Raw genomic sequence first — 19,757 nt, 5'->3', positions numbered from 1 at the left:
ATTAGAATCCCCCTTTCGAAAGGGGGTGGGGCTAGCGTAGACATAGCCAGGATGACGTTTATTTCAAAATAGTTATTTCAAAATAAGTGATATCCTGCATCCTAACAGCACCTATCGCAAAATAACTATTTCAAAATCGGGGCTATTTCTCAAGAAATGAGGTTTACAGATTTTGAAATAACCCACCTGCTATTTCAATCTTATTTTGAAATAGTGTATGCATAACGTAGATGAGTGCAAAGTTATTTTGAAATAACTGCTGTTATTCTGGGATAACTTTACTGTGTAATCATATCCTTACTGTTGTAAGATATTGAGTAACTATCACTTTTATCTCACCATTTATCCTTGAAGTCTGGGAACCACATCTAAAGTATTCCTGAAATCTGGGTTTTCTGCGATAGTTTCTTGAATCTGAATTAGCTCCATTTATATAGAGAGAAAATCCTTTTTCTAAATGCTCTAGTTTGATTTGCATGGGGTCCTTTCTTTTCAAATGTCTCAATATCCTAAAATAGAAAAGACAGGAATTAATACAATTTTCAGAGAATTATATATGAATTAATGAAAAATATATACTGCTTGGGTGTAGAAGAATAGAAAATATTCATAATCTGAATCATAAAAGCTTTCAAAGCATAACTTCCAGGAGCTGTTCTATTTGTACTGTTTTTTTTTATAATGACAGACACTGGGACACCTATACTAAGACTGCCCAAGCAGTCCATTCTAAGAGATCATATTTAGCCCCTTATAAATTTTTCAAAGTTTTATATTTTAACTGAAAGTTAGAATATTTGTGGTCAACTCAGCAAGCAATTTATTTCTGAAACCCTCACTCAAAAATCTCTTTTTTAAGTTGATGAGCTGTTTTCAAGAATGGCCACTAAAAGTCAAAACTTTCTACTAATAATTTTGTGACTTTAAAATATAAAAATCTTCCACAGTTCTGACAGAGACAGGGGAAGGCTAACATTTGGCAGGGAGATCATCCCAAATTCCCTGAGTTTTTTTCCAGCAATCCAATAAATATCAGTTTGGATTTAGCAAAGTTGAAAGATCAGTCAAAACAGATGTGTGTGCATTTAGTTTTCTACACATAACATTCATCTGACAGTGCTCCACCAGTAGTGTGTATTACACTGTACTGCAGCCCTGAAAGCTCAAAAATCATGAGTCAGACTTGTCCTGACCCCCCAAAATCCTGTTGGTCGAAATGAGGGATTTTTAAAAATCTAATTTCCTTCCAGAGCCTGAACCCTTTCCTCAGCCTGGGCTCCCTCACGGAGCCTGAACTTTACATCCCTACTGATCTTTCCTTTACACTGGAGTTTGTACCCCTCTGTATGTGGCTTCCCTGAATTTGCATTTCATTAAATAAATCAAAGCTTTAAGAGTTTTACAACTGGTTTGAGGACTTTCTTGTCCTCAGCAATCTTATGAGCTTCATGTACTTTTCAAAAGTGGTGAACTACTCCTCAATGCAGTCTGTCGCCTTCTATTCAGGACATAAACTGGTCCCAGGTATGGTTCCTCAACTGGAAAGAGATGTTGGGATTTTCCCATGTTTTTCTATCCATTCTATATTGCATTTTTTTCTCCTTCTCCTCAGCTTCTTCTTGATTCATTTCCTTTATTTTTCAGTGGGTATGTTCTTCCCACCTCAGCATCAGTACTGCAGCAGCTGCTTCTTTCAGCCTCATTTCTACCAACCACTTCTGGTGCTGGTGTTCTTTTTCTTCTCTTTTCAGTCTGGCCATCTCTAAACTTTGCAGTTGTTTCACCAATCATTTTCGTGTCTTACTCTAATTCTCTCACCCGAAATAAGCAAAGAGGAAACAATGGAACCTCTTTTAATCGTTTCTGCCACCACTTTCGAAACTCACTTAAAATCATTATACCAGTGCTTACATTGTAAAGTTCACTAAAATAACAAGCTGTGCATATTCCCTACTCCACGGTAACATCATCCAGGGAACAAGATGGCCTATTGGACAGCTGTATCCTCTTTGTTCTCCAATGTGCAGTACCTTTATGCACTGCTTTGCTGTGGGAGTGACCACTCCTGGTCTGCTCACCCACAGCCTCCATCACGTAATTTATCCCACTTATACTTCAAGACTGCTGCAGCCAGCCAACCTTGAATTACACTGCAGAGCAACACTAGCAAATTCCCCATCCCATCCTTTCCACCAGAAATGTGCGTTGTGTACTGCTCAACTCTCTCCTGGAAAACACACGCTCATATAAAGTCCATTATTTTATTAATAGAAAAAATTAAATGCATGAATCTTGTTACTGAAAATGGAGTTGCCCAAAGGCTTCAATCCAAGCACACTGCTTAGATAAAAGAATAAAGCCACTTAGTTAACTACAGAAAGATAGATTCTAAGTGATTACAAGTAATGAGGCATAAAAGTCAGAACTGGTAACAAGAAAATGAAAATAAAGCACAACTAATACCTAACTTAACAAGCTAAATGAATTCCTAGCAAAAGTCTCTCTCACCACATGCTTCAGCAGTCTTACTGGCTGAATCCCTTTCAAATAGGATCCCTTCCCTCAGTCCAAAGCTTTTTCTTTGTTCCTGAGGCACTGTGGCTATCGTGGGTACAGAAAGAGGAAGGAATAACTCGGGGTGTCTGTTTCCTATTCCTATACCTTTCTTCTTCGAAAATCATCTCCAGCTGGGGTTAAGGAGACAAAGTCTGTGAGGATAGGAATGTCCTGCTATTTCTTTCCTAATTTCTCATTCACATCCTCTTTCCTGCCAAGTAATGGCCACTTATCAAATGGACTGTCTCCTTGTTCTTACTGACAAGCTGCGTATTCCCTGGTCCACTGTACCATTACCCAGGGTGGCCTGTTGGACATCAGCTAACCTTTTGTATCTGAAGAATGGATTAATGGTGGTTTTTCTAAACTTGGAACATGTCTCAATAATTTTAGTCTCAGAGGGTGGTAGTGTTAGCCTGCAGCTTCCCAAAAACAAGCAGTCCTGTAGCACCTTAAAGACTAACAACTTTATTTATTAGGTAATGAGCTTTTCTGGGTAAGAGAAATGGGTCTTACTCATGAAGGCTCATTACCTAATAAATAAATTTGTTAGCCTTTAAGGCGCTACAGGACTGCTCGTTTTCAATAGTTTTATGCATTGGACATTTGTAATTTTGCATACAGTGTTGCCACACTTATTTTACCAGGACAACAATAATCAGCAAATTTTGAGTTTTCAATTGATACCTCCCAAGGCATATTTTGTACCAAATTTATCATAATGTTGAAAAAGGAGTGAACACGAATCATGAAGAAAAGACAAACCTCACAACAAGGCAATGCCAGCCACTTCCCCCATCAATAATACTTCTTGCAATCCCAAGAAAGAGAAATAGCACACTCTTTTTAAAGTTGTCTGTAAGTTCCTTTCTTGCCTTATAAGAAAAAAAATAAGCCGATGCTCTTGCTTTGTCCTAAAGTCTTTTTAAAGAACGTTTAAGTCACAGCAGGGCTCCTTAACCCTGTCTAGTAAGCTTAGCTCTTACAGTTCCAAGAGCATCTAGCAGGGCACCTCCTCATCTTTTTGCCTGCTTCAGGAAAGTACGCTATTAAGCTGCTGAACTATATGTATTAACCCACACTTCCTTATATTTGTTTTAATCCTGGTGTTTAACAATTTCATTGGGCGATCCCTGGCTCTTACATTAAGTGAAAGGGTAAAACACCACTACTTACTCTGTCCAAGCTTGGGGCCAAGCAGCTGCCCAGCTCAGCCACATCCTTTGCAATTCCAGATCACAATAGCACTGAAGACCCCAACACATATTTTGCCCTGCCTTTCTATCACGGGACATACCTGCCTGGAAATAGGATCTTTGGTCTACAAGACTTTCCCAGAAGCAGCTCAGTGCCTAGGTTATATTTGTGACAATAAGCTGCTGTGAAGAATGATGCTACAAAAAGAAAGTTGTGTGCGGAGAATGAAACAATAATATTTCTATCACTAGTGGTATTAAACAAGAGAAATACAGAAAATAATGGCTACACAAGCAGCAGCATCTGTATGAGGTTTAATTGTTTGTTGTATTTTTCAATAAACTAAGTACTCTGGGTAGGTTTAAATTGCCTAACATACAAACCAGGTCTCAGAGCCTGCTGTCAGCTGACTCTGGCTTGCCCTACAATAGTAAAAACAAAACAGTATAGATGTTACTCCTTGGGCTGATGTGTAGGATATGATACCCTCCCCACTTCCCAGAAGCTGCACTGCTGTCCAGTTTTACACTCATAAGAACGGCCATACTGAGTCAGACCAAAGGTCCATCCAGCCCAGTAGCCTGTCCGCTGACAGTGGCCAGTGCCAGGTGCCCCAGAGAGGGTGGACAGAAGACAACGATCAAGCGACTTGTCTCCTGCCATCCATTTCCAGCCTCTGACAATCAGAGGCCAGGGACAACATTCCTACCCTTGGCTAACAGCCTTTTATGGACCTAACCGCCATGAATTTATCTAGCTCTTTCTTAAATTCTGTTATAGTCCTAGCCTTCAGAGTCTCCTCTGGCAAGGAGTTCCACAGGTTAACTATGCACTGAGTGAAAAGAATTTTCTTTTATTAGTTTTAAACCTGCTACTTATTAATTTCATTTGGTGTCCTCTAGTTCTTGTATTATGGGCACAAGTAAATAACTTCTCCTTATTCACCCTCACCACACCTGCCATAATTTTATATACCTCTATCATGTCCTCCCTCAGTCTCCTCTTTTCTAAACTGAAAAGTCCCAATCTTTTTAGCCTCTCCTCATCCGGGACCTGTTCCAAGCCCCTAATCATTTTAGTTGCCCTTTTCTGAACCTTTTCCAGTGCCAGGATATCTTTTTTTAGGTGAGGAGACCACATCTGTAATCAGTATTCAAGATGTGGGTGTGCCATAGATTTATCTCCTTGTCTTATTTTCTGTCCCTTTTTTTAACTATACTTAACATCCGATTTGCCTTTTTGACTGCCTCTGCACACTGCGTGGGTGTTTTCAAGGAACTATCCACGATAACTCCAAGATCTCTTTCCTGATTAGTTATAGCTAAATTAGCCCCCATCATATTGTATAGTATCGTTTTAATAAATACAAATGTTATCCCCATTTCCATAACATGAAAAGTACTAGCAACCTTGCATCTTACCGGTTTCTTTGTTGAAGTAATATTAAATACTTATCATGCTTCTCATCAAAGTCAGTCACCATGTCCTTAGTGTAAACCTGAAACAAGAACACATAAATGGAATGGTGGAGTAAGAAAACAATTCAGAGCACAAAGATTAGAGATTAGTCTCTTTGCATCAGCAATAGGGGATTATATTCTAATGTTGAAGAACTCTAAAACACAACAGAGAAAACAATACAATGCTGCACTACCTCGCAGAGATAGTTTGGGGCACTACTACACTAGAGAATGTGTGAGTGCCGCTGCACCAAAGCATACATTTAGCTGTAAACTCTAACATACTGAGACCTCTCCTGTCAGTTTAACTAGCCCAGCCCCCAGAAGCAGCAGTAGCTCTGTCAGCAGGAGAAACCACCTGTCCACATCAGCACTTAAGGTGGTGTAAACTTATGTTGCTAAGGGTGGTGATTTAGTTGCCCCCCACATGTGACAAATTATGCTGAACTATAGACATACTCGTAGTATGTATTTATTCAGGGGTAGAGCCCACTATTTGCTAGATTCCTTTCAAACCCTTAAGTAGTAACTTAGTTACTCCAAGGGGATGCACAATCTTACAACAAACAAGTAAGCAACTTCATGGAAAGGGGAATAACAACAGGCACTATATACAAGCTAAAAACGAATATGTATTTTTCTCCTCTGCATGCTGTGAGATTTCTCACCTTGCAAGGTATGAAAAATTCACACTTTTATTGTATAATGTGCCTTTTTTTTTTTTTTTAAATAACTTACATTACTGGCATGCATTGCAAGAATGTATTGTTTATTTGCTGGCTTAACATAAATGTTTTCACAAAACAGTGAACCAAATACACTGAATTTATAGTAGACTAAAAAGAAAGCACCAGTAATATTTTCACAATTCTGAAACATAAAAAACAGAGGAATTTTATCTCAGCTGACAAAACAGTACCAGGACATTGTAGTCTGAATTGTATTATATAGTTCCCAGTGGAATCATATTATATAGCAATGAATCAGGGCTGATTCAACTCCCACTGAAATCAATCAGATTCTTTCCTTTGATTTTAATTAGAACTGAACAGGTTCACAGAACAGAAAATCATAGATTGTTTAGAACATCTTCCAAAGATACACATACATATTTTTATAAGCTGTGTATTGTGAAGAGCTAGTCCATTAGTGGCAAACTATTTCATACCCTAATGTGTCTTATTCTTAGTAGAGTAATCCTAATAAGCTACTTTCTCTTTTATTTAAAATGTTTGTCTTGCTTTTAAACTGAAAAAAATTTGGAATGGGGAAGCATTAAGAGTTTATTCAAAGTATTCTTCAACTAGGAAACAAACACTGGAAGAAAAAAACAAATCATTAGAGAAAAGATAATAAAAGCTAACATTTCAGCAGCAGTTTGTGGTCCAGCAGCCAATTACAACTCTGTTTATAATTAAAAGATGGTAGTGAACACCTTTCTTCATTTTTTCCAAATAAAAGTGAAAACTAAAAGTGGTTGTAGCATCACAACTTGGAAAGGGGGTCACTGGGGAATGGAGGCAGCAGCAACCCTCCATCTCCATAACACCATTTTGTTTCTCTTCTTAAACTCCTATGAAAATAAAGTGGGACACTTAAGGGAGCTTCCAATTCAGGCACTTAAAGTAAACTTCATCTTAAATACTATTCATGTCTCTAAGAATTGGCTGTCAGAAGGAAACAATACTTCCCTTTGAAATTGTACATGATGTTTCTGTTTAAGCAGGCTTAAAGAGATGTGCAACACAAAAGATACAATACCTCAGGAGCTAGTGTTCAGGCTGACAATTGAATACAGATTACAAGAACATATTTCAAGTTACCAGGCCTTTCTCAATACGTATAGTCTCACGTAATACTCCTGATGCCTGTCCAATACATGTCAATGAAGCAAAATGTTTACTTTCCTCAGCATCTATATGCATCTAAACCACTTGATTGCTTAGAGTGCTCTGAGAAGCTTAATTTACACATTGCATTAAGGATTTATATTGTTTCCTTTAAAAATAAACAATACAGTCTGGACTTTGTTCGCCTGCATTGATCTCTGAATATGATCCTCCCAGATCATTAGCCAACGACACAATCTTCCAGAAAAAACACCTTAGACATGGCTGACTCTGAACAGTTAGACTGACATACAGCAACTACGTCACTATGCACACTATAGCCTTGCTTCCACTGATGTAATTGCCCTAGTACAACAACATAAAGGGTTTATGTCAGTGCATTTAGAGAAATATAGTGTCAATACAGACACTGCCTTACTGACATGAGCAGTTGGCTGTTTTGTCAATTTCACAGTTCCATGGCTCAGAGCTATGCAATTGGCAAGAAAGCCTGATGTCCCATCTGAGTTACTCCCTAGACTCCAGTCCAAGCTGGACTGCTACCCAGGCTCCCGCCTTGCACTGCTGTTTGGACACCCCATTGGGAGCTCTACTGTCCCCAGGGTCCAGACTCTCTGCTGAAAGGCCTGCTATCAGCCATTGTCTTGGTTCTTCACTCCTGACAGGTAGCCTGGCTGCACTAAAGCACCCAGGTTGGAACCTGGCTGTCCCCCTGGGCTCTTAATTCCCTGCCAGGAGTATGGCAGATGAGCAGATGCTGGATGATAATCTCCTTGCTGGAGGTGACTAACACAGGTGGCTTTCCTCTTGTCTCCTTCACCACCACACCAGCAGAGAAGGGAAAGGCAAGAAGCCTGGCGGGGAGCTGAAACCTCTGGCTCTCAGCTTCCCAAACAGCCCCTCTTCAGGCACAGGAAGTGATCCTGGTGAGCAAAAGCACTACTGACAAAAGGTAGCTAGTGTGTGTGGATTCAGCCACCTCTGTAATTACTATGGTGGCTATACATCAATCTAATTTAGGTCAGTTTAAGACTGTAGAGCAGACATGCCCTTAGATAAAACCTGAACCCCTTATTTTCCTTTTCATGTAACCGATAAAGGGCACAGAAATGATCAGCCAAGGTAATAGAGCTAGAATTTCTAACAACTTTACTACAATTCACATATTGTATTGAAAATATAAACAATTGAACATTAGAAGTCATATTGGCTACTCCAAAACAACCTTATTCTTACTCCCCCCACCAATAGAAATAAATTCAACAGTTCATCCACAGCGTACCCTAGGAAATCAACTATGTAAAAACGAGTGACAACAATGGCTGGGTCCGTAATAGAAGAGGCTCATTGAGGAGCTCTATCCGCGTCCCATGGGGCTGTTAAACGCGCGGAGCTGTTCAGACATGTCACCAGGCGGCATTGTCGGAGCCCCTGAAAAGCTGCGGTCTGGGGCTGAGGCGAAGCGCCAACTCCTCAGCCTCGCTTTTAAGCGGAGCACCGACCGCTGTTCCAGGGGCGGGGCCAGGGCAGCACAAGCACAGCTAGAGGGAGGCCGGAGCGCCTCAGCCCACGCGCACCAGAGCCCGCCAGTGGGCCTCCCTTGTCTCCGTCCCAGCCGGAACCCTCCCCGCCTCTCCTGCAGGCCACGCCGCTCCCCTTAGGCCAGCTGGGGGCCTCCCTCTCCGGCCCCGGTCCCTGCCCCTCCGACGCGTCACCCCGGAGCCTCTCCGTCCGCACCGCACCGTGTCTTTTTCCCGCCAGCGGCAATACGGAGGTCCGCCACCCTCCCTGTTTACTGGTTCCCTTGGTTACCGCAGCGACTCGCGACCGGAAAACCTCACTTCCGGCGCGACTAGGCTTTGTGACGTAAGAGCGGGGCGCAGGCGCCGTGTTGCCCCCCTCGAATGGGCGCAGGGTTTGCCAGGAGGGAGCGGCGCAGGCGCAGGCGCAGTGAGGGGAGGCGGGATGGAGGCGCTGTGGGTGCTGCTGGATGAGGTAGCCCTGGAAGGTCTTGATGGGATCACGCTGGGCACCTTATGGTACCGGCTGAGTAACCGCGTCCCGCCCTTCCCGCTGTCTCTGGAGCCCGCCACCCAGCAGCTCCTGTGGGCTGCCCTGAGCGCCCAGCCCGGCCTCAGCTTCTACCTGTTACCGCGCGAGCGGCCCCCGCTCCGCCTGCACGATCGGTGAGGGGCGGCCGTGAGGGTGGGGGGAGGGGAGCTGATTGGGTGGGACGTGGGGGTCGTGGCACTCTGGGCTGCAGGCCGGAGAGGGGAGAGGCTGTGACACCCCTGCAGACTGGTGGCTCACACTGCTGTACCTCCCGCCGGGCGTTTTCCCAGCCTGGAGGTAACGCTTTGGGTTTCTGTGTGTGGCTGCAGCATGCCAGCCCCACTCGGGTTTCCATTTGCGTGGTGACCCCCGCGCACACTCCCAAAACATGCATGCTCAACTGTCCGGACTGTGCAGTCCGGATATACAGCTGTCCCTGCTCCAAGGGGATCAATGTGCAAGAGTCTGTTACCTTAAAAGAAGTTAGCCAGACAGTTCCCAACACTGAGTTAGTTTTAACTGAAGAAGCTAGTTTAGTAGTGCTGTGAGTCAGCTGCCTCAGCTCTGAGAGGGAGGGGAAGGAGTGCAAATCAGAGGATTTGAGGCATTCTGAATGTTCTGGAAGAGAAAGAAAGTAGGGAGTGTGGGGCTATTGTGCCCTGGTCCATGAGACACTTGTGAGTGATGAAGGCAAATGAGGTCAGTAGGCAGCATCCCAGTGGGCCACTTGCAGCCCATGGGTTGCCTGCCACTGCAGTAAAACTTCAAAGGTATTAATGCCACAGTTAGTGACTTATTGGTGAATTGGACATCCAGAAGTCCACAGTTGAGCGAAGGGGGCGGGGGGGGGGGAAAGCAAATACCTCACTGAGGCACAAGACTTCAGCCATGGGCAATTGGTGCTGCATCTGGGGACTAGCGGGGAGAGAAATAGGGAGTGGGACTTCTGCCCTGTGGGAGTGCTGGGGCTTGGGGAGTACTTCCCAATTTCAGTCCTGCACAGGGGCTCTGGGCTTCAGCTATGAGGGGAGTGCTGGTTTCAGCCTCAGTGGTCCATTTATAGCTAAAGTCCTGAGCCCTATATGAAACTGGGAGTGGAGCCCCACTGCTGCCAGCAAAGCTAAAGCTAGGAATTGATCTGTGGGGCTGATGTTCTGGTACCCATCACAAGAATGAAACCAGGAGCAGAGCAGCAGGGCTGAAGCCCCAAACTCAAGCACACTCTCCATGTCTAAAGCACTGAGCCACCGTGCTCCCATGGGTTGAAGCCCGAACCCTCCCCAGCCCCCCCAACCAGAGCTCTGACACACATGCACACACAGCCCTCTGCAGTTGCATTCTGCCTCTCTCCTGTGTGTGGTGAAGTCCATAATCTCTTCTTCAGAATTATAGATCTTCCTTGCTGACAACCTCCATTTGCAAAGTGTTCAAATCTGTGATTCTATTGTATCTGGAATGTCAGTTACATCAGTAGCATTTGTAAAATGTTTTACTGTAACTTTTTAGCCATAACATCAAACAAGTGCACCAAACTGAAGTTTTTAATTTTTTTTTTACTTAAAAAAAATGAATCTTGTAGTGTAAACACTGTCACTGACTTTCGGGGAAGAGAGAGACTGGCTGCCTAAGAGAAAGCAAGACCAGGAGTTTGAATTTCTTTTTTAAAATACTGTTAATTCCTGTCTGTTTTACTGTTCTTATTGACTAAGGCTATTAATTGAAACATGGGTAAAGGTTAGGGAAGAGCGGCTGAACACTGATATTTTAAATAAAATTAAAGAATTTACGCAAGATGGTTTCAGGCACAGAACCCAGGTCTTTAACATGGCGAACCCCAGTCTTAGCTTCTGTACCAGTATTATTCCTTTCCCAGACATGGACTGGATTCCACTGTTGTCTGTTAAATAGTTGTGTATACCAGTGGACAACTGAGTGGTCTGGAACGGGGTTGTTAGTTACTTATGTCATTAAAATAACCTGATCTAGCGATATGAAAGTCAAGGGGCTCTGGATCTATGTGTGGAGGGGTGGCATGAAAGCCTTAACAGTAACTTTGCAATATTATAGCAGAATAGTGACCAGAATGTATGTGATAGTAAGATGTGCTGATCTTTTGAGAACAATTATATAAAAGCAAATAAGATAGCTTAAGATTTCACATTTGAAGTAAAGCTTGATAAAGCAGTGGCATGTGTTTCTTTTGGGTATCTGTTAGAGAGAGAGAGAAGTGAAAACTTTATGGAGCATTGGAAAAAGTTAACAGTATCATAGGCAAGATGAAGGTGATAAAGAAACGCGCCAGTCTTCCCTTTGAACTAAAATCTGGCTGTCGAGGTTTTGCGTGGATGGTGTGCAGACTGTTGCAATCTTAGCTGATGTTTTGTGCTAAATATTGTAGCACACAACTCTCTCCTGTATTTGTCAAAAACTGTAAATCTAGAAATAACTTGTGAATTGTACTATAACAAACCAGCAGTTATGTAGCACTTTAAAGATCAATCAAAAGTGGGTCTGTCCCACAAAAACTCATCACCTAATAAATTATTTTGTTCATCTTTGAAGTGCTACAGGACTGCTGGTTTGTTTGAATATAGTCTTAACAGGGCTACCTCTCTGTTACTACTTTAACAGTTTTGTAAATAAATCAAAATTGACTTGCAAAATCTTAGCTTCTGTACATGATTGCCTTACTCCAGACTAAGCAGAAAATAGAAAGCAAGTTTATTTAGTATTGGAAAAAAATGTCAAGTCCTGGTTTAGTTCAGCGTGCCTGTCTAAAACTCATGGTACATATGCACATCAATAAGTATGTCCAAATTCAGCAAGGCCAATGTGTACTTTACTGCCGTCCTGACATACTTAATGTTAACAATTCTCCTCTTTCCTACCTGGGGAGAAAAAGCTTTTTCAGTACGCTCTTAATGTTGACTCTGCCTTCCCCCCCCCCGCCCACTTTTGTGTAGTGCAACACTAATTCTATATTTCCCATCTTTCTAACTTTTGAAGCATGGAGGATTTTAGTTTTAGCTTTCTTCCAAGACATTTGTTGGAAAGCCATTGAAATATGGCAACCTTAATTTCAGTTTTAAGTTATTTTTGTTTTATGAGTGTTAAAAGTTTAAATATTCTCTGTTGGCATTTTTCCCCCAGATATGAAGAAATAGACCTTGAAACAGGAATACTGGAGACCAAGAGAGATCCTGTCCCTCTAGATGATATTTATCCTGTCCACATGATTTTGGATAATAAGGATGGCATTCAGGGTTCATGCCAATATTTTAAGGAGAGAGTAAACTGTACTGATCAAATTAGGACAAAGGATTTGCAGCCTTGTTATACATACACAGAAGTCTATGAAAAGTGAGTATGATTTCAGTGATGGTGTTTCATTTTACATTGTAATGCTTTGCTATTTGGATATGGCTCCTTTTAAGGAGAGTTAAGCCTGGCTTCTTGGTTTAATTTGTTACTTTGCTGCATTAGATTCTTCCTGTTGCAGGCCCCATACATGCTTTATGCATATTCCTAGGCCAGTTTTCACAACTCAGACACATTAGACAGAATGCCTCAGGTAACATATCAATATTAAGGTTACAGTGTGCTGAATGTATGTGCATTTCCTATTTTTGTATGTGATGTTAGGAATATGAAGTGTGGGTCTGTTTATAATGTTAATGTGCTGAGGAGGGCCATTACTGATACCTTGGAACCTGAATGGTTTGGTGATCAAGTCAATGATTTTTGACTAGCCTTGTTTGGTCTGTGAGCCTAAACTTTGCTTGGTCCTAGAAAGATGTGGCCAGGCCACCTGATGCCCCAAACCCCAGCACTCCCTCTAGATCTAAAGCACTGAGCCACCCTGCTCTCATGGGTCAGAAACCCAAGCCCATTTTGGATCTGGTGCTTTGCCACTCAAGGTGAGAAAAGTTTGAACCAAGTATAAAGAATTCCCACCATGGGTAAAAAGGATGTAAGGGGCAATAGGGACAGTAACCCAACTCCAGGAATATCTCCCATGCCCCATTCCACTCTTACCACCTAATATGCCTGCTGGAAGCATCTAAAAGTGAATGGGGGTGTGGGGGAGGATTAGGTCCAAGCCAGGAGGCTGCTTAGCTTGGGAAAGACCTGTGTAGCACCACTTTTGAGGGTAAGAATTTGCATGTATAAAGTTTCTTGGTAGATTAGGATTAGCTAAGCATTTTATTTGTTTAAATTTAGTAATTTACTTTGATCTGGCTGTTTTCACTTGCCGCCACAAATCTTGCTTTTTATACTTAAGAAAAAGTTTTATTATCAAGCCCAGTGTAAATAATTGGTTACTGAAGGAGTAACCTGTCTCTCTCTCTCTCTCTCCATTAATAAAGAGGGCAGACCCTATGAGCTTTCTCTGTGCAAGGCTTTTACACAAAAAAAAAAAAAAATGGATTTATTTTGAGTTCTGGTCCCACTTAGGGCAGGGTTGGTTTCCTGGGTGCTGAGCCCTCCCAGAGCCAAGCTGGTTACTCAGGAATTAGCTCAATCCAGCCTTTGGCCCACCCACTTCTGGCCAGTAATTTGCCCCCTGTTACATACTGTGCATTCTCCACTGCCTTGCATCAGGACCTGTGTTTCTCCCAGAACGCATAGTCCTTCTATCAGCGAACTGCCCTGTTGCAGTGCCCCCACTCTCTAGGGTCCTCCCCTCAGGGAATCTCCCTCCCCTTTTACCCACCTTGCCTCAGTGATCCACTCCTGCCAATAGTCATCTAGACCCTTACTTGAAGAGCAAATTGCAATCTGAAATGGCCTCTCATCATAGGAAAAGGGGTATGGCCCTGCTGCCTCCCTGCATCCTTAGTATTCCTCAAGCCCCTGCCACTAGGCCTCAGCCTGGGATTCCTCAGGTCAGAGCTCCCCCACTCACCCTGTCTTTCCCCAGCACTCCTCTGTCCATGGTACCTCACTCTAGCAGGCAGCTAGGTCCCTCTTCCTCCAGAGCTGGAGCAAAAGTGTACTTCTCTCCTGTAGGAGCCCTTCTTATAGGGCCTAGTTAAGCCCTGATTGGCTACCTCTAGCCCATCTCTGATAGGTTCCCTGAACAACCCTCTCCTGGGCCTGTTTTTAACCTTTTTTATGCCAGAGCATGGCAACAACCTGTCACACTTCCTAAATTTCAAACTTAATGCTAATGAAGTAATTTTCTGGAGTCACAGCTATCTGTTTGTATCGTTGGGCATGACAGAAAATCATGGAGGGAGAGAGAGAGAGAGGCCTAGAAGTTCAGCTGAGCTTTTTTTGCCCCTAGGTGGGGGGAGAAACTAGTCATCGTTGCTTCACAAGTCCTGCGCTATAGGACCCTAATCGGCTGGGAGGGGGATCCAGACCTAAAACTTCCAGACTTCTCCTACTGCATTTTGGAGCGTTTAGGTCGTGCTAGATGGCAAGGGGAACTTCAGAGGGACCTTCACAGTGGAGCTTTCAAGTAAGTACAATGTTTGTCGTGCTGTATGATGTGCATCAAAGCCTTGCAGAGAAGCCTTCATTCATCAGGAATGTCTCATCACAGTGCTAGTCACTTTGTTTCTGCAGGTCATGTGCTGCTGGAGATGCCTGTAATAACTAAATCTCATGGTACTGTCTCAACAGAATAGTTAATAACCAAGCGGTAATTTGTCAACACACAAGGTTAACTACTTTATGCTTTCCTTAAGTTCCTCCTGCAATTTCCCTTGGAGAGGGTATTTTGTTTCCTGTGCACAGAATGGGTTCCTGTGGAGAAAGAGTACATGATTATGTAACGAGATTATTAGACTATATATGCACAAGGTGGCTGAATTAAGGTTGCTCGAGCAATATATATCATAATTTTAGTTTGTAAAGGGCACTGAAACATCCGGTACTATATGAATATAATCTGCTATATTTATTTACAAGTCACCATGGGAGGTTTTGTGGATGTCTTGTCTTCTGTAGGGTGGATGCGGGTAAACTTCATTATCACAGACGAGTATTAGACAAAAATGGTCTCATTTCAATGCAGTCCCATGTCATCAGATTACCAAGTGGAACTCAGCAGCATTCCATTCTTTTGCTTTTGAACCGCTTTCATGTTGACAGGTATGTACCAAGCAGAAGGTAGGTAGTTCTTCAGGCTGTTGTGTACTTTTATCATTAGGACATGCCCTTTCTGTCATGGGACCATCAAAACTTTCTGAAGTAGTGCTTGTTAATTGCTGCATTAGCTCCGCTTCACTGCGGAAAGGTTTCAGAAACAGAACTTTTAGAAAGAATCTCTGCCCCTTCTCCAGCCAAGTTTTTCATGTTACTGTGTTGTCTGATCTTGTTCTACAGAAACCTCATTTTTCCTGTTTGTTGTTTAAATAGCTGTGTTATTGTTGAATAGGTTTTACAATGATTTCTAGTAAACTTTTACTTCTGACCCTTTTCCTCTATAGCAGAGTTAGATCATGCACTGGCTTTGGCTTGGTCACAGTAAAACAGCAGGCCCAGCTTCAGGCCAGCTTGTGTTCAAGTGTAATATTCCTCATATGTGACTAATGGATATTTGTAACTGCTGTTAGATCCACTTGGATAAAGGGAAATCCCTTAATTCCTCCATTATTTATTTTTTAAAATTCAGCTCTATATATGACCATTATAACAGAGGGTGGGTTTTTAAATACTAAGTGGGTAAAAAATTATGAAATGACTTTCGCCTGTTTCCCATGACAAGTAATGTTTATATCAAGTATAGTTTTATAGCTGACAAACTTCCAGCCTTTGAATATTGTTTGTAGAGTAGGTTGCCCTGTAACTAAAGCCTGTTAGCAGGAAGTGTTGACTCTGCATGGACTTCCTAAAGCTTTTTGTGTACTCATGTTTCCAGGAGGCAAACCAGGGACTGATAGCATAAATCAAGATATATGGTGTGGGGAGTGTGGTGGGGAATATGACAGAGATAATTGGGGAAGTTACCTGAGTACTGTGTATATGTCACTATATTTTTGAACTACTAACGTGGCTCAAAAGCTCTGCTGAAACCTGTGCAGGGTTTATCAGCCTTTAAAGGCGTTTTAGAGACATTCAGCAGCCCACTGGAAAATGTATAGATATATATTCAGCAACTCTGCCTGAGGCGCATAACTGGTGGGGACCCCAACTTTTCAAAATTAGTGTATATTTTAAACCAAGGGACTGATCTCAAATGTTGAATTTTTTGTCCAAATTTAAAAACTATTCACAAATTGAATTGCATCCAGCAAACACAAACAACTTGATTTATCCATCAAATGTTGCAAAAATCTGGTTTTTCTGAGTCTACCTCTGCAATGGCAATGGGTGTGTTTCTGTGATATTTCTGGATGTAAAAGTCAGTACTTATGAAGTTTGTGTGTTGAATAACTTTAATTTATGTTAGGAGGAGTAAATATGATATCCTTATGGAGAAGCTCTCAAGTATCCTGAGCGCTCGGCCAAACAAAATGGAAACTTTGGGGAACCTGAGGGAAGAACTGGTGAGATTATCATTTTGCTTTCAAGCTCTCAATCTGTTGTTAATGGATCAAAAAAATCAGCATTATAAGCAAAGCTGGTCTGCATAATGGAAAACGTCAGACAGCTTTAGTAATACTTCTTGTTACGCAGACCTGTTTTCTATTGCTTCTAAGTGCCAGACTTTAACTTCTCAACCTGAAATTTTCAGTGTTGGACATCTCACTCAAAAGAAACTTTTGCAAGTTTCAGACAAAATGGTTCAACCTTTCCCCAGAGTGAGGCATGAGGGAAAATGTTGTCATTTTTTAAAAACTAAGCTTTTTTCTCTGAGCATCTGTAGTGCCCACATGGTCTTAAAAAGCCTCCTTATTTCTCCTTCACTCTGATGTCCATAGAATTCTCCTTGTGGTCCTTTGCCTTCCTGATCAACTTTCTACAGTTCCTAGCTTTTAAGTTACGTTCGTTGCTTTCAACTTTCCCTTTTTCCCATTTGTATACAATATTTTTTATCTTGGCACTTATGAATGGAGAGGGCAGAAGCAAGATTGAATGCAATGAAGCATTTAATTGAGGTCTAGGAGGTTTGAATAACTGAACACAGTGGAAGAAAGGAGGCAAGTGATGGTAATTAGAGGCAGATGGGATAGTGGAAAGCTTTTTCCCAAAGCAGATACCTGAGAAATTGTAGACGGGAAAATGTCTAGGTACTGAAAACCCCGTTAATGGAAGAGAAGGAGTGGGATCAAATGCCCTGGTTGAGGGGCTAGAGGGACGTAATAATTAAGTCAGAAGCAGCTGTCTGTCCCTGAGGTGCTTCTAGTTATTTCTCTATAGCCGTGTCTACACGTGCACGCTACTTCAAAGTAGCGGCACTAACTTCGAAATAGCATCCGTCACGGCTACACGTGTTTGGCGCTATTTCGATGTTAACATCGACGTTAGGCGGCGAGACGTCGAAGCCGCTAACCCCATGAGGGGATGGGAATAGCGCCCTACTTCGACGTTCAATGTCGAAGTAGGGAACATGTTGTCGTTGCGCGTCCCGCAACTTCGAAATTGCGGGGTCCTCCATGGTGGCCGTCAGCTGAGGGGTTGAGAGACGCTCTCTCTCCAGCACCTGCGGGGCTGTATGGTCACTGTGTGCAGCAGCCCTTAGCCCAGGACTTCTGGCTGCTGCTGCTGCAGCTGGGGATCCATGCTGCATGCACAGGGTCTGCAACCAGTTGTCGGCTCTGTGGATCTTGTGTCGTTTAGTGCAACTGTGTCTGGGAGGGGCCCTTTAAGGGAGCGGCTTGCTGTTGCGTCCGCCCTGTGACTTTGTCTGCAGCTGTGCCTGGCACCCTTATTTCGATGTGTGCTACTTTGGCGTGTAGACGTTCCCTCGCAGCGCCTATTTTGGTGTGGTGCTGCGCAACGTCGAAGTTGAACGTCGACGTTGCCAGCCCTGGAGGACGTGTAGACGTTATTCATCGAAATAGCCTATTTCGATGTCGCTACATCGAAATAAGCTACTTCGATGTAGGCTTCACGTGTAGACGTAGCTTATGAAAGTTAAGGATTTAGTTATCAGAGGGACAGCTGTGTTAGTCTGTATCCACAAAAACAACAAGTTCTGTGGCACCTTGTAGACTAACGGGTATTTTGGAGAATAAACTTACGTGGGCACAGAACTCTTTGGCCACAAAAGCTTATTCTCCAAAATATGTTTTAGTCTGTAAAGTGCCACAGGACTTGTAGGGCTTTGTTGTGTTTTGGTTTTTGTGAAAGGCTTAGTTGCTATAAGAGTCTTGATTTGTACAGAATGGTCCTTAGAGTATTTTTCTTTACTGTGACTGTTGTAGGGTCTCTGTGAAAGAACATTCAAGCGTCTGTATCAATATATGATGAATGCTGGCCTGGCCAAAGTATTTTCTACACCATTACAGGACATGCAGCCAGATGGCGGACCCTATAAGACAAAGAAAGGTAATTACAGCCACATCAATGTCATCAAGTGTATAAACTAACCAAAAATTTAAATTACCATTTTTTTAATGGAAAAACTTTTGCATCTCTAGAGTATATCCCAGTCTTCCCAAGCAGCTATCTAAACCAGAAGCACTTTGCCTAGTGGATGTCATCTAGGTGTAACTACCTTTGAAATACAGATACATAGTCAATATTCAGAACTTTAGATACAACATTTAAAAATGATTTTTAGAAAATCATGTTCAGTAAGTCAGAATTTTCTCAGTGACAGCTTACGTGACCCGTCTTGTACAAAATGCGTCATAATTATGCAATAATTGTATCATATTACTATGACAAGTATGGGGTGCAGTGTCACCCACAATACCAAGTTTTCTACTGTTTGACTGTGAAATGTAAACTTTTAAGAGTTCCTTGTTCATGTGTCAAGAGATCCTTCTGAAGGCTGTAACTAATTCAACATCGTTCTCCTGAGTCTGCATGGAAGACTTGAAATAAATCTGTTGGTGTATTCCTAGTTCCAACATTGTGATGTCTTACCTACATTAAACTTCTAACAATAGCAGAAGACATAATTGTGTTGTAACCTGGTTTTCTGAGTCTGTTGTTTTCATTGAGTGGAAGGGGTGTACATCTTCAGATGTGATATTGCAGTTTGACAGACAGTAATTAACTATATTTTTTTCTTTAGAAGATGCAAACATTTGTTGGGTGATTTACCAGAGCAGAAAAGGCAACATCTTTGTTGAACAGATTTCAACTTATTTGGTTTTCTGAAGAGATGTATCACACAGGACCTCATTCAGACACATTTCTATATATAATTAAACGTTCCCTAGTTTGATATTATGCCCGCTTGTAAGACCATTTTCATATTTGCGCCCACCCCCAGATACTTCACTGTTTGAACCCTTGTGTATCCAGGGTTTAAAACTTTGTGATGAACTTCTGTCAGGCCCATGTGCAGGTGATCAGACTCACATGTTCTAATTCATTAAGATACTTAACTTCAGGGAGACAATTTTTTATTCCAAAAGGTTGAAAAAGCTACCAGGAGAAGCTGTTTTAGATTTGATTTTAACAAATAGGGAGGAATTGGTAGAGAACTTGGAGGTGGAAGGCAGCTTGGGTGAAAGTGATCATGAAATCATAGAGTTCACAATCCTAAGGAGGGGTAGAACAGAAAACAGCAAAATAA

At 42.2% G+C, this 19,757-nt stretch overlaps 2 protein-coding genes across 6 annotated transcripts in view; one reads left to right on the top strand and one right to left on the bottom strand.

Moving 5' to 3' along the window:
* KATNIP (katanin interacting protein) overlaps positions 1–8,843 on the bottom strand; it is a 119,792-nt gene extending 110,949 nt beyond the window's left edge. For all 3 annotated transcript variants that reach the window (XM_075010939.1, XM_075010940.1, XM_075010941.1), the window contains exons 1-3: positions 8,806–8,843; positions 5,175–5,251; positions 340–509 (exon numbers count right to left, since the gene is read on the bottom strand). In XM_075010939.1, the coding sequence (XP_074867040.1) occupies positions 340–509; positions 5,175–5,236 (232 nt within the window). In that variant the 5' untranslated portion in view covers positions 5,237–5,251; positions 8,806–8,843. The remainder of the gene's footprint in view (positions 1–339; positions 510–5,174; positions 5,252–8,805) is intronic.
* Positions 8,844–9,018: 175 nt separating this feature from the next.
* The window catches only part of GTF3C1 (general transcription factor IIIC subunit 1), a 79,089-nt gene continuing 68,350 nt past the window's right edge, over positions 9,019–19,757 (top strand). For all 3 annotated transcript variants that reach the window (XR_012647733.1, XM_075010737.1, XM_075010736.1), the window contains exons 1-6: positions 9,019–9,249; positions 12,266–12,475; positions 14,403–14,579; positions 15,071–15,214; positions 16,515–16,611; positions 18,433–18,556. Coding sequence is in view for 2 of the 3 variants with exons in the window: in XM_075010737.1 (XP_074866838.1) it covers positions 9,029–9,249; positions 12,266–12,475; positions 14,403–14,579; positions 15,071–15,214; positions 16,515–16,611; positions 18,433–18,556 (973 nt within the window). In the remaining variant the exon portion in view is untranslated. The remainder of the gene's footprint in view (positions 9,250–12,265; positions 12,476–14,402; positions 14,580–15,070; positions 15,215–16,514; positions 16,612–18,432; positions 18,557–19,757) is intronic.

The sequence above is a fragment of the Carettochelys insculpta genome, chromosome 16 (genome assembly GCF_033958435.1).
Source record: "Carettochelys insculpta isolate YL-2023 chromosome 16, ASM3395843v1, whole genome shotgun sequence".
In the NCBI taxonomy this organism is placed as follows: domain Eukaryota; kingdom Metazoa; phylum Chordata; order Testudines; family Carettochelyidae; genus Carettochelys; species Carettochelys insculpta.
Note: the sequence above shows the minus strand (reverse complement) of the source record. Positions and strands in the feature narration are given on the sequence as shown.